We start from the raw sequence: 14,769 nt of genomic DNA, 5'->3' as shown, positions 1-14,769 counted from the left end.
GGTAGGGGGATGTTCTATACAGCAGCATCGCCTTGCCTTGCCCACAGAATTTTACATTCCCATTCGTAAACCACCTATGCTAGCAAGCGGTACCCACTGAGTCAAGACTGCCTTGGGATGAACAACAATGACCCCCCAAAAACGCAGCAAGCAGGCGGCCCCGCAACTGGCAGAAGTGAGGCCACTGCTCACTTGGGACAGTACAGGAAACGGACGGGAATTTTTTTCCAGCCACACCACAGGACTGGGATTCTGGCCGGAAGCTACACAGATCTTTTGGTTCTTGAATGACGGTTTGATCCCATGGAATTAAACGCAGAGACAGCTGCCTTATAAGAGGCCAGGCTCTTTGTCCATATAGCCCGGGGTTGTTGACTCTGACCGGCAGTGGCTCTCCAGGCAGTGAGGGCGTCATTTCCATCGCTTGCTTCCTGAAATCCTTTTAACTGGAGATGCCAGAGGATCACCTGCAAGCATACCACGTGCTCAACCACTGAGCTTTGGTCCCTCTCCAAAATTCTCATCTAATGTCCAGCTGCTCTGTGACTTATACATACGTAAAATTAACCGTTTCTTCCAGAGAAGGGTAAAACAGAAGGGAAAGTCTCTGATAACTTGATCGATCTAAAAAGAAAGAAAATCCCTGGAATCCAACCATTGTGGAAATGCAAGCTAGGAACACCATAAGAGTACAATCCTATGTATATTTAGGTGAGGGGAAAGTCCTACAACTCCCAGCATTCCCCAGCCAGGCTGGGGAATGCTGGGAGTTGTAGGTCTTTTATCAGTCTGAGGACGCATAGGATTGTGCCCTAAGCCTGATGTGTCAGACGACACCTCCCACAAGAACATCAGAAATTGCCTTAGACTGAGTCGGCCCCTTGGTCCATCTAGTCCAGTATTGACAACACTGACTGGCAGCTCTCCAGGGTTTCCGGCGGGATTCTTTCCTAGCCCGACCAGGAGTTAACATAAGAAGACCCCTGCTGGATCAGACCAAGGGTCCATCTAGTCCAGCACCCTGTTCACACAGTGTCCAACCAGCAGTTGACCAGGGACCAACAAAGCAGGACACGGTGCAACAGCACCCTCCCACCCATGTTCCCCAGCAACACAGGCTTATTGCCTCGGATACTGGAGGTAGCACATAACCGTCAGAGCTGGAAGTCATTGATGGCCTCCTCCTCCAGGAATTTATCCAACACCTTTTTAAAGCCATCCAAATTGGTGGCCATCAGGAGATCAAACTTGAGACCTTCTGCATGCAAACCTGGTGCTCTATTACTATGCTTCACCCCTCCTAAAGGTAGATAGATATATCTACAGAGAGAGAGACAGACAGATAGACAAAATCATGCTGTGGATACAAAGAAGACTTGCAAAAAGCAGTTACTTGATTAAGGGATACTATTATTTTATGGGATGCTATCCTTCTTCTCCCACTTCTATCCGAGGTAGGATAGTAGAATAAGAGCGGCTCTCACTTTTACTTCGAGTTTCTATTCTGGTGGCAAGTAGAAAATTGCCTCCATTTCGTGCGCATTCCGTCTGCTGTCTGAGGATGATGGGAATTGTGGCCCAACACATCTGGAGGGTGCCAGGATGGGTGAGGCAGTTGCAAGCTTACCGACATGACACCTCCAAGCCTGCCCATTTAAAAATAACGAAGTGACAAAAATAGCGGCACAGAATGGAGCCGTTTCCCCCTGCTTTACAGAAGAGCTGCCACGAGCCACGGAGCGGCCCTGTTGGATCCCACCAATGTCTACTCTGAGCAGCAAACGCTCCAAGGTTTCAGGCACAGGCCGTTCCCAGACCTGCCCCAGCCGCCCCCTGAGATCAGACGGATATCCTTTTGCATGCAAAGCACGCGCTCCATCACTGAGCTACAGGTCAGCTACAAACAGCTTCGGCAACAGCGTCATGACCGCAGCTACGTCCCCGTCCTCCGCCGGCGAACCCCACGGGCCGGGGACGCCACAACACCACCGTTCTCCACTTTCCAATCTACCACCTGCCTCGTGTCCACAGGGTGGCCCGAGAGGACTGCTCCCGTGTGGAGAGCGTTCCAGTTTGCGCAATGCTTTTCCAGAGACCAGAGGACCCAAAGCAAGCCCTGATGCCGCGCCGCGAGCATCTGGACAAGGCGAATCCAAAAAGCGGTCAAAATCAGTCCATCAACGCCCTAGGCCGTATGAGGCTGCATGGACGCCTCCGAAGCCGGATCCCCTTTCCAGGCGGCAACTGGCCCCTCCCCCGCCGCCTCCCCCTTCCAGGCCACCAGGCTGCCTTCTCCCGGGGCCGGATCCCCCGCTTTCCAGCTAGCCATGGCGCTCTCAGCAGACGGCTCCCCTGGTTTCCACGTGCCGGTGGCTGCGGCAGCGATGGTCCCCTCGGCAGCGGAGGCAGCGGTGGTGGCGATGTTTGGTTTCTCTTTCCAGTCGGCAGCGGAGGCGGCAGCGACGGCGACAGGCCCCGGGGGGTCGGGCTGCCCGCCTTTCCAGGCGGTGTGGGTGGTCATGTGGCGCTCCAGCAAGGTGCGGTGGGAGAAGTACTTGTTGCAGATGCAGCACTGGAAGCGCTCGGGGCGGTGGGTGCGCATGTGGACGTTGAGGGAGCTCTTTTGGGTAAAGCGCTTGCAGCAGATGGAGCACTGGAAGGCCCGGACCCCCGTGTGGGTCACCATGTGCTTGAGCAGGTAGTCCCGCAAGGAGAAGGAGCGCCAGCAGATGCTGCACTGGTGGGGCTTCTCGCCTGTCGAGAGGGGGAGAAAGACACAGCAGGTCAACAGAGAGGGCGAGATTCTGGACGGTGGGGTGGGAAGCTGCCCCAGAGCTAGGGATGGCGGAGAAATCGGAGGGAGAATTACATGGAGTTTGGATTTTTATGAATCTGACCTTTGGATTCCGCTCCTACTGGGCGGATCCCGTGGACCGGCAGACCATTTTTCTAACTTTTGAGAATTTGGTGCAAATTTCCTCATATAAAAATACCCAAGAATAAAAAAAAAACTAGGCCGAAAATACGTATTTCCCCTATAGCCTAAAGCGTGAAAATGCGCATTTGGGGGACTGCATATTTTGGGCAAAATTGCACATTTTTTTCTACCTGTGAATTTATGCAAAGTTGCATTTGTGCAAATTCGGACACACGAAAAAACAATCCGATTCCATCAATGGGCAGATGACAGAATAAAAGACATCTGGCGATCCTCAAAATGCAGACAGAGTAGATTTTACAGAATCTGTGCATCCCTAAACCCAGCCTTTGATTAAAGCAGGGGTGGAGAACCTCTTTCTGCCCTTGGGCCAAATTCATGTTCAGAGAAGCTCTCTGGGGCCGCATTCCAGGAGTGGGCGGGGCCAAAAGAGGCAGGGCCAAAAACGACTAAAATGTTTAACCTTAAAGCTCTTTGCTGCCAGTAATTAAGCTTTAGGAGTGGCATTTTATCTGTTCGCCGCCCTGAGATCCTTGTGATACAGGGCGGGATACAAATGTTTTTCCCAACATTTTAGAAAGGGGACAAAACCCAACAGGAACCCACCAAATTATTGGTGGCTGGAGAAAAGGGGGCATGTCCATCTAGGGCAGTGGTTCTCAACCTTCCTAATGCCGCGACCCTTTAATACAGTTCCTCATGTTGTGGTGACCCCCAACCATAAAATTATTTCCGTTGCTACTTCATAACTGTAATTTTGCTACTGTTATGAATTGTCTCGGTTCCTAAGACCATCGGAAATATGTGTTTTCCGATGGTCTTAGGCGACCCCTGTGAAAGGGTCGTTCGACCCCCAAAGGGGTCGCGACCCACAGGTTGAGAACCGCTGATCTAGGGAAACCTGGGCCCCCCAGATTGGGACTCCAGATGGGCTAGGTTTGGCCTGAGTTTCTCCATCCTGGGATTATAGGGGCATCCCTTCTTTTGATACTGAAGGGCGACCATAACAGCAATCTATAAAAATGGATACCAACAAATAATTCTAACAATAATTACATCATCAAATTGCATAGGGCCTTTTCTGTGGCAGCACCCTGCACATCAGGGGCGTCAAACCTTTTTCAGCCTGGGGGCTGAATTCAATTTTGGAGAAGCTCTCAGGGCCCACATTCCTGTGGTGGGCGGGGCCCAAATATCAAAAGGGGTGGGCCCAAAACACCTAAGTATTTTAGATTAAAGCGCTTGCTGCCAGTATCTAAGTCTTAGGAGAGGCATTTCAGCCATTCAGAATTGGGGGGGGGGGAACTGCACTAAAGCTAGGAAATCACCAAAGAATTGGTGGTCAGAGCAACGGGGGTGGGAACCTCTGAAGGGGCGGATTGGGAGCCCAGGTCGGCCAGATTTGGTTCCACACCCGTGCTGTATGCCAAACGCCCTGCCCCAAGAGCTTAGATCAACCTTCCCTAGCTTAGCCTCCTTGAGAGTTTTGGACTTCAGCTCCCATCAGTCCAAGCCAACATGGCCAATGGTCAGGGATACTGGGAGTTGTAGTTGAAAACATCTGGAGGGCACAGGGTTGGGGAAAGCTACATGATCTTCCTCCTTACTTGTATTTTGCTGGTTCCTGACGACTTTTCTTTTTCACCAAGCTGTTCTCTCTGTTGCTATTTCAGTTATTATTTGTGAAGCTGGGTTCTACTATCCCCACCCCCCACCCCGTTTTCATCCTGTTGTGCTGTTAATTACTTTTGTTATTTTAATTAATAGCGATAATTACTATTGTCTGCTTTGGGTGTTTCCTGTATTTTGCTAATGCGTTGGGTATCTCTGTTGGAGGGGGAATGTGGGGTAGAAATTTTAGCAGAACATAGAGCCAATGACGAAGGGGTTTTATTAACCGTTAGTCATAAATAATACATTATATAAGAATTGTACGTTGTTTTATAATTTTAAATCGTAAATTTTAATTCACGCCTGTCTGTTTTTAATGATGATGTGAGTTTTGATTTTTGAAGTGGTCGGAAGACTTATTCAATAAAGCTTCATTCATTCCATGACGAAGCTAATGGGAGTTGCAGTCCAACACATTTGGAGAGCACCAGGCTGGGACACCTGAATTAAGGGTTACCTCACCTTTAGGCAACTCAGCAGTGACAAAGCATCCACTAAACATGCCTTCATAATCTGCTTCCTCCTGCAAGCGAATGTATGCCATTTGAATACATAACTTCATAGTTGGCTTACGTGATTTTTGGATATTGTAGGATATTTCGGTAGGAAATGGCTGATTTTTTTAGCTTACATATCCACTTTTCCAAAATGAAGCCCTTCAAATAAATTAGCCAGCTTATTTTGTTTTTTTAATTAGTGGGGATAATTGCTATTGTCTATATTTTGCTACCTCTGTCAAGCATTTTTGTTGAAGGAGGAAAGTGGGGTAGAAATGTTAGTAGAATATAGAACCAATGACCATCTGCACCATTTGAGGTCTCTGTGCATCTGCCGTGTGTGACAAAGGAACCATGTGGCTGAATCATACAGCCTGAAGGACACCCAGACCAGCCTTCACCAACCTGGTGCCCTCACACCACAACTGTGCGATCAGCCCGGAGGCTGTAACGGGCTGGATGAGGGTCAATAAACTGAAGCTAAATCCTGATAAGATGGAAGTTCTGTGGATTGATGGTTCCTGAGTCTGGGAATTGGGTAAGCGACCTGTTCTAGAAGGGGTTGCACTCCCTCTGAAGGAGCGGGTGCGTAGCTTGGGAGTATTCCTAGATCCATCTTTAGCACTGGAAGCCCACGTGGATTCCGTGCCCTGGAGTACTTGGGGTCAATTTCGGCTGATCCACCAGCTATGGCCTTTCCTGGACAGGGATAACCTAGTCACAGTAGTGCATGCACAGGTAACTTCCAGATTAGACTACTGCAATGCATTCTACGTGGGGCTGCCCTTGAAGATGACGCGGACGTTGTTGCTAGTTCAAAATCCAGCAGCTAGACATCCCACAAAGACCATATAACACCAGTCTTAAAAGAATTGCACTGGCTGCCTATACGCTTCCAGTCAGAATTCAAGGTGTTGGGCTGCTTGGGAACTTGATACTTGAGGGAGCGCTTCTCCCTATATATGCCTGCCCGTGACTTGAGCTTTTTGGAGGATCCTTCCTCCATGTCTTACCAACGCAAGGCATATGCTACGGTGGGACATGGGAGAGGGCTATCTCTGTTGTGGCTCCCTGACTACGGAATGCCCTCCCCTTGGAGGCCCGACTGGCGCCAACGCTGACGTTATTCCGGCACCAAGTAAAGGCATGGCTTTTTAACAAAGCCATTGAGGGTTAAATTCACCAAGCTTGCACGTTGTTTTAACTGTTGTAATTGGTTTTAATACCTTTAAATTCTTTACTGGTTTTAGCTTGATGAATGGTTTAATTTGTTTTTAGCTGTGTATATTTATTGTTTTATATTATTGCAGAGACACCACACTGACAACAAAGGTCCGCATAGTTAAAGCAATAGTATTCCCCGTTGTAACCTATGGCTGCGAGAGCTGGACCATAAGGAAAGCTGAGCGAAGGAAGATAGATGCTTTTGAACTGTGGTGTTGGAGGAAAATTCTGAGAGTGCCTTGGACTGCAAGAAGATCAAACCAGTCCATACTCCAGGAAATAAAGCCAGACTGCTCACTGGAGGGAATGGTATTAAAGGCAAAACTGAAGTACTTTGGCCACATAATGAGAAGACAGGATACCCTGGAGAAGAGGCTGATGCTAGGGAAAGTGGGAGGCAAAAGGAAGAGGGGCCGACCAAGGGCAAGATGGATGGATGATATTCTGGAGGTGACAGACTTGACCTTGGGGGAGCTAGGGGTGGCGACAGCCGACAGAAAGCTCTGGCGTGGGCTGGTCCATGAAGTCACGAAGAGTTGGAAACGACTGAACGAATAAACAGCAACATAGTTTTATCTATAGGCCGCCCTGAGATCCGAGTGATATAGGGCGGGATAAAAATGTTTTAGTCAATAAATGAAATAAACAGTCATTTTTCAAGGGCTTGGCTTTGCTCTTCCCCACCCACCCACCCACTGCCCTGCCAACAACCCCCCTTCCCAGGAATTTTGACCTCAGAGCACCCATTACCGGAATGGATGAACATATGCTTGGTGTAGTTTTTGCGGGAGCTGAAGGTCTTCTGGCAGTGGCTGCACTGGTAAGAGGGTTCGGAGCAGCGTGACGGACCCGGCTGTTGACTCTGCTGTTCCCCGCTGTGCAGGGGGCCTGTGACCATGGCGCTCGGGCTGAGCTGCACCATGTTGCTGGCACCAGCCTCCTGCTGCTGTTGCTGCTGTATGCTATAAAAGCTCTGGGCCACCCCGCCAGGCTGGGGCAGGTGGAACTGGAAGATGCTGGTGGTGCTGGTGGCTGTGTTGGTGCCACTGACCTCAGCCTTGAGCTCCCGTTGGATGCCCAGCGAGGAGACAAAGGCCAAGCCACTGCCGCCGCCACTAGTACTGCGTGGCGGAAACGCCGAGGAGGGGCCGCCCAAGTCCGGCTTGAATTCTCCAGCCAAGCTCCTTAGGTTAGAAGCCTCCAAGCTGCAGTCCGAGTGGAACTTCTCCCTGTCCCGTCCAGCGGCAGCCTCTTCGCTGCTTTCCTCCCCCTGCCAGGATGGGATGAAGGACTCCGAAAAGACATCCTGGTTCCCAAAGAAATCCTGTCCCTCGGAGGCGGCATAATCCAGGTGGAGGCTCTCTTTCCTGCTGGCCCCGCCGGCGTTCCCAGAATCCTTTGCCTCGGCCTCGTCATTGAAGCCGGCGGGGAAGCTCCCACTCCCGCCACACTCCGCAAAGCAGCTCAGTTTGGCCTCGCGGTCTGCTGCCCCCCCTTCCCTGCCTTCCGCGCCACCCCCCTCCTCCTCATCCTTGATGATGACAGGCATGGCCTCGGACAGCTGAAGCCTCACTGGCTGGCGCTGCTTGCGGCTGTGGCAGCTGGGCGTCGCCTCGGCGGGGTGCAGGTAAGAGCCCCCCGCCTCCCCGTCACTGACGCCCCCCTCGCAGGGGGGGCCCCCCCTCGCCTCCCTGTGCTGGGAGGAGAGCAGGTCGCGCAGCTTGTACCGCACCTCCGAGGCGCAGAGCAGCTTGGGTGGGTCAAGGTGGGCGGCCTCGAGGTCGCCGGGCCGCGCCACGCCCCCCATGACCTCTTTGGGAGGCTGCTCTTGGGGCTTGGCGGGCAGAACCCTGGGGAGGGGGAGGGAGAGGGGCACCGGCGGGGGGGCCGTGGGGGGCTTGGGGCTGCGGCTCTGGGAGATGATCTGGGTGCACTCATCGATGACGGTCTTGATCTGCAGGATGGAGGCGGCCGTGAGGATTTGCAGAGCTTCAGACTGGGCCACCACCAGAGAGCCGCTGTACATGAATTCCACAAGCTGCCGCACCACCTGGCTCGGTACCACCGGGGGCACCTCGATTTCAGAGTACCCCAGCAACAGCTTGTCGTGGAAGAAGGGGCTGCCGGCAGCCAGCACACACCGGTGGGCTCGCAGCGTGGCCTCCTGGATGTGCACCGTCACATCGCAGAAATGTCCGCCCAGGCGTTGCCCGTTCAGGGTCTCCAGGAGGGACTTGCTAAAGTTCTGGAGGTGGATGTAGTGGACAGCTTCGGCCATGGCGCCTCCAGTTGTTTTGGGCCTGAGACCTTTCCAAAGGAGAGCAGGCGATTCAGGTGAAGACGTCAAGCGAGGCTCTCCCTTCAGCTCAAATCCTGAAACGCAACATAGAGGGGGTGAAGTGAGCAACACAACCACACAGGCTGACTTACATTACTTTGTTCCGTTAGTGCAGGGTTCCCCAACCTTCTTGGGTCAGTGGGCACATTTGGAATTTTTAGAGTGTGTCCCAAAATGGCTGGGGGTCGCCCATTCATAAAATGGCTAACATGGCCGGTCAGAAAACCCTCATTTCCCAGAGGCCAAGTCTTGAAAACAAAATAAAGGTAACTTTATTTATTATTATTAATAATAAATAATATTATGGCCGGCGAGATCACATTACGCCAGTCCTTTTACAACTTCATTGGCTGCCAGTCCAGGTCTGGGCCCGATTCAAAGTGCTGGTATTGACATTTAAAGCCCTAAACGGTTTGGGGCCAGGTTATTTGAAGGAACGCCTCCTCCCATATGTACCTGCTCAGATCTTAAGATCATCTACAGGGGCCCTTCTCTGTGAGCCCCTGCCAAAGGAAGTGAGGCAGGTGGCTACTAGAAGGAGGGCTCTCTCTGCTGTGGCACCCCGGTTGTGGAATGAGCTCCCCAGAGAGGTCCGCCTGGCGCCTACACTGTACTGCTTTCATCGCCAGCTGAAGACCTTTTTATTCTCTCAGTATTTTAACACTTAATTTTAACTTAAATTTAAAATTTACTGTTCTAACTCTGCATTTTAATCTTATATCAATTTTGTTGCGTGGTTTTATCCTGGTTGTGCTTTTTATACTGTATTTTGTAATTGTGCTTTTAACATGTTGGTTGTTTTATTACGGTTTTAACTTTTGTGAACCGCCCTGAGAGCTTCGGCTATTGGGCGGTATAAAAATGTAATAAATAAACAAATAAATAAATAATTATTATTATTACATTGATATTTTGCCTTTTTTTTTTTACTCCTTAAGGAGGCACACATAATCCTCCTCCTCTTCTCCATTTTATCCTCACAACAACCACCCTATGAGGTAAGTTGGGCTGAGAGTCTGTGAATGACCCAAAGTCACCCAGTGAGCTTCCATAGCCAAGCGGGGACTAGAACCCAGATCTCCTGACTCCCAGTCCAACACTCTAGCCACTACACTGCAGTTGCCAAAGAACCTAATACAAAGCAGAAGTGAGGGTCTGAGCTCCAAAACACAAAACCACCTTTTGAAACCCAAATAAAGATGGCACTGGGAAGGTTGCACTTTGCCTCCAAGTTAAATAACAATGTTAAAAAAAAGAAAAAAAAGAAAGAAAATAAAATTCAGGAGAGGCACGGATCCTAGTGAGCACAGAGAGAGGTGTCTGGGGCACAGGCTCTACGTTGGAGACTCCCGCACTAATGAAAGTTCTCAGTATAGGGACAGTTTTTGCACACGTTTTTCAAGCCAGTTACTTCACTGTTTCAGTATTGAGCAACACAACTGTGTTCCACAAGAGACCGGCTGCTAGGGTGACCATATGAAAAGGAGGACAGGGCTCCTGTATCTTTAACAGTTGCATAGAAAAGGAAATTCCCTTTTCATCACAACAGTTAAAGGTGCAGGAGCTATACTAGAGTCACTATACTAGGGTGACCATATGAAAAGGAGGACAGGGCTCCTGTATCTTTAACAGTTGTATTGAAAAGGGAATTTCAGCAGGTGTCATTTGTATATATGGGGAACCTGCTGAAATTCCCTCTTCATCACAATAGTTAAAGCTGCAGGTGCCCTGCCCTCTTTTAAATCTGGTCACTCTAGTATAGCTCCTGCACCTTTAACTGTTGTGATGAAGAGGGAATTTCTCCAGGTTCTCCATATATACAAATGACACCTGCTGAAATATCCTTTTCTATGCAACTGTTAAAGATACAGGAGCCCTGTCCTCCTTTTCATATGGTCACCCTACCGGCTGCTCTACTACTAACAGCGGGCAGGGTTACAGCTGTGGCCAGTTTGGACTCCCCTACCCCGCCCAAAGTACTGGAAAGGGGCACCTACACTGAGGACCACCCTCCCATTAGCGAGGGACTGCAGCTCAGAACTGGAGTACACGCCTTGCATGTAGAAGGACCCAGCTTCAATCTCAGGCATCTCCAGTTAAATAAATCACAGACCCTGAAGTGCAGCTGCCAGCCAGGGTATAGACAACACTGAGTTAGATGGACAAATATGTCTGACCCGGGATAAGGCTGCTTCCTATGTTCCTGCGCTGGTCTTCTCTTGAAGAACTCTTGCCCATCTATTCGGAAAGAAACGGAGAAAACTAACAGGCTTCAATCTGGCCATAACCTGCCATCTCAAAAACCTTATTCATCTTTCTTCTTCGAAGAGACACTGCTGTTTCGATGCAAGGGTGGGCAGAAAGTAGATCCCCAGACATTTTGGACTTCAACTCCCAGAATTCCTGACCACTGGCCATGCTGGCAGGAGCTTCTGGGGACTAAATTGCAAAACGTCTGGGAAATCTACCTTCTGCCCATCCATCCCTGGCTTAGAGGATGCAAATGGTAACAATAAACTCATTTAAACAAATAGCCTGCCCTGCCATAGGACTCAAGAATATGCACCCCTATTTATGAATGAATCATTTGTGTTTAAGAGATGCCTATTAAATCAGTTTTCTCCAGAGGCTTTGGACTACAATTGTCAGCATTGGCGGCTGGGGCTGATGGGAGTTGAAGTCCACGACATTTGCAAGGCACTAGATTAGGGAAAGCTGTATTGAATAAATTCCTTAAGCGTCGTACAATGAAACCCACCCTCCACCCAACAATAACACAATAAAATCTAAGAAAAAAAGACAGTACAAGAAGTCATCATCAATATAACATTGATGAAACATGGGATCAAGGGGGGAACCATCAAATAGGCAGGTAGACCAACTAATTAAGTGGTAACATACTAAGGACTGATTGCTGATTTTAAAAAAGCAGGCAACAAGACTGTGTAACGTCACCAAAAGACAAAGATATTGAGCATAAATTAGAAGAGGTTGTCCGGAGGTATGTCTGATTCCGAGGCTTGTGCAAACCTGCCCCCCGTACCGCATTATATGGGAACCAACCAAAGTGCACTCCAAAGATTTCAAATGCGTGATAGACGGTGGAAAAAATCTATTATTTTTCGGAGATCACAACAATAACAACTATCTATGTATATAAAAGGCTTGGGTATGCAGGTATGTTTCCATGAAGATTCCAGCGTTGCTAAGCAACCATGGCCCCGCCCCACTGTTACAGCTCAGCAACTCAAACACAGGTGGGGAGTGGGAGGGAGGGATGACGGTTGGGACTCTAAGACCCAGCGGCCAATCAGCGACCGAGCTGAGGCAGGCAAGCCAAACCAACCAACCAACCAACCACCACCACCTCACTCCATCGCGTGCCCTCGTGCTCTTTTCCCGCCCTCTTCGCACTTGAGCCGGGATTGGCTCTCCAGCCTTCGCCTCAGCGAGAGAGCCAGCGCCCGGGTGGGCGGGGCGAGTCGCCCTCTCCCATCCGTGTCGCTCTCCATATGTTGCTCTCTCAAGAGTTTGATTGTTGAGCTCATTAAGTGTTGTACCTGAGAACAACGAGGTTGTAAATTGTGTTTACAAAGAAATATGACTGAATAAAGAAATAAAATGCAATGATATTTAACGGCGTATGTTACACCACTAAATATCAGCTAGTATATCTGTATAAGCCTTCCCCAACCTGGTGCCTGTCAGATATTTATTATTATAATTATAATAATTATTAACATTTATATCCCGCCTTTTATCCTCTTTAAGGCACCCAAGTTGGCGTACATAATCCCCCTCCTCTCCATTTTACTCTTACAACTACAACCCTGTGAGCTAGGCTGGGTGTGACTGGGCCAAAGCCACCCAGTGAGCTTCCTGGCTAAGTGGATTTCCCCAGCCGCAGCACAACATTCTCACCACTGGGAACTGTAATCCAACACATCTGGAGGGCATCAGGTTGGGGAAGGCTGCTCTCCATTTTGGAAAGCCATGGAGGGGTATACACCACTTGATCCTAGCATAGAAAGGCAGAGATACTCAACCCAGTACAGTGCATTCCGCTACATCAAGAGGCACCAGTGATAGAAAGAAGGTTGGGGAACGGACTCAGGGATTGGAGCCCAATTCAAAGGTCCCGACGTCTTTGTGCACAGAAGGTTCCTATGTCTTCAAGCTGCAGGTGGGCCCTACCACCCTATTTTACCAGGAATCTCTTTTCACTGCAACAAAACACCTCTGATCCCAAGAGCACTGAACCCTGCAGTGCTGACACTCACACATCTCAGTCACCCGTCATTAATTGCCAAAAGAAAAAAAGAAAAAGGAGTGCAATGAGCAGGGGGTTGGACTTGATGGCCTTGTAGCCCCCTTCCAACTCTACTAGTCTATGAGTGGCTGGTCTTGGTTAGAAGCCCCATCTTCGGATCAAGAAGCCCTGCCTCCAGATACATAGAGGGGGTGGGGTGGGGGAAGAGGAGCGTTACTTGGCAGTGAAATGCACTCTGCACATGCTCAGAGGCACTCTCATTTGGGGCTGAAGCCTGCCTCCCCATCCACCGCAGTTGCAAACACGCATATATTTCCAGCCCAGCCGCCGCTATTCAAAAAGACCTCAGGCGTCCGAGCATGCATTGACCCGGCCCTCCACCTGCGAACCGAACAGACACGGGGACTGGGGCGCGAATGGGGCGTGTCAAGGAACGAATGGGCGTGGCTTACGCCCGGGCTGGGGAGGAGGGGCGGGACTCCGTGCACCTACCTCCTGGGTCTCCGGTCGGGACTACCCACAGCAGCAGCGGCTCATCCTCCTCCTCCGCCCTCCTTCCGCACACGTCTCCGCCCTCCTGTCACTTCCGCACCGCACAAAGGCAAGGAAGGGCTGCTTGCCCATAGATGCAGAAAGAAGAAGAGTCACACGCGCTCTTTGGTTACACTGCAGAAAGTAGAGGAAGAGCACAGCGCGCCTGCAGGGCAGGAAAAGGAACTCAAGGCGCGTCTATCTCCCTCTCCTGCCTCACCTAATTCACCACCCGACACTCACTCACTCACTCACTCCTCCCACTCCGCATTTTTATACTCATGTCGCCCTGCAATGGATCTACACTACTACTTTAAAGCGCTTTATAACAGTTTTGGCAACTGTTGGGGCCCAGGACACACTGCATATACAGGTTTCAAAACGTTTTCAAAGTGCTTTAAAGGTAGTAGTGTAGGCTTCAATTCTCAGGACAGCTTACCAATTATTATTTATTACAAATCGCCCCCCTTTTTTTAGCTATTTAAATTGTTTTAAATTTTGTATGTTGATTTACTTTGATTACGCTTAATTATCATGTTGTATTCATGTAATGCGGTTTGTATTTGTGTGTGTGTGAGGGTGACCATATGGAAAGGAGAACAGGGCTCCTGCAAGGTGTCATTTGGATGCATGCAGCACCTGGTGAAATTCCCTCTTCGTCATAACAGTTCAAGTGACCAGGTAGGAAAAAGGGCAGGGCTCTCTCTCTCTGCTCCATTGCACGTGCTTTGCGCTCCATTGACTTACAAGCACATCGGCGGGACGGAACACTAGCGTCCAACCATAGTTGAAACAAAATCCTGTTTTTCTCCATTGGTCTTTATGGGAAAATTCCACTTCTATCGCGTGGCGGGGGGAGTACTATTGAACCCGGAAAGTGTTTCTGTATATTAGTCTATATTTACAAGTCTATGAGCAATAATAGCAGGGGATCCTACTAGGAAGATGACGAACCATAGACGTGACACAAAAACTTGCTAGTGAATAGTACCGCCAAAGCGGTTGGTTCATAGAGTTAAAGGATCAAGTTCCTAGACCGGCTTCTAAATCCTGAGGGCGCGCAACAAATATGCAAATACAGTAGCGAGGAGACAAGCATCAAATGACCCGTAGAGATAGAGCGGAGGCAACCTCAGAGATAGGAAAATTGTAGAGGTATAACGCAATTATCCTGAGATGTAATTCTTTGGTTCACATTTCCCCACACAAAAGAAGAAGGGAATTAGAAAGATCAGGAATTCTTTTTGCCAGGAAGAAGGAGGTTACTAGGGTGACCCTATGAAAAGGAGGACAGGGCTCC

At 49.6% G+C, this 14,769-nt stretch overlaps 1 protein-coding gene across 1 annotated transcript; it reads right to left on the bottom strand.

Annotated features, from left to right (window-relative positions):
* Positions 1–1,279: 1,279 nt before the first annotated feature.
* ZBTB45 (zinc finger and BTB domain containing 45) lies at positions 1,280–13,484 on the bottom strand. The gene is made up of 3 exons (XM_063137360.1): positions 13,431–13,484; positions 7,081–8,703; positions 1,280–2,754 (listed from the first exon to the last, which is right to left on the bottom strand). Exons 2-3 carry the CDS (start codon positions 8,606–8,608, stop codon positions 2,186–2,188), a joined length of 2,097 nt encoding a protein of 698 aa, XP_062993430.1. The 5' UTR covers positions 8,609–8,703; positions 13,431–13,484; the 3' UTR covers positions 1,280–2,185.
* Between the last annotated feature and the right edge of the window lie 1,285 nt (positions 13,485–14,769).

Source organism: Elgaria multicarinata, chromosome 11 (genome assembly GCF_023053635.1).
Source record: "Elgaria multicarinata webbii isolate HBS135686 ecotype San Diego chromosome 11, rElgMul1.1.pri, whole genome shotgun sequence".
In the NCBI taxonomy this organism is placed as follows: Eukaryota; Metazoa; Chordata; class Lepidosauria; order Squamata; family Anguidae; genus Elgaria; species Elgaria multicarinata.
Note: the sequence above shows the minus strand (reverse complement) of the source record. Positions and strands in the feature narration are given on the sequence as shown.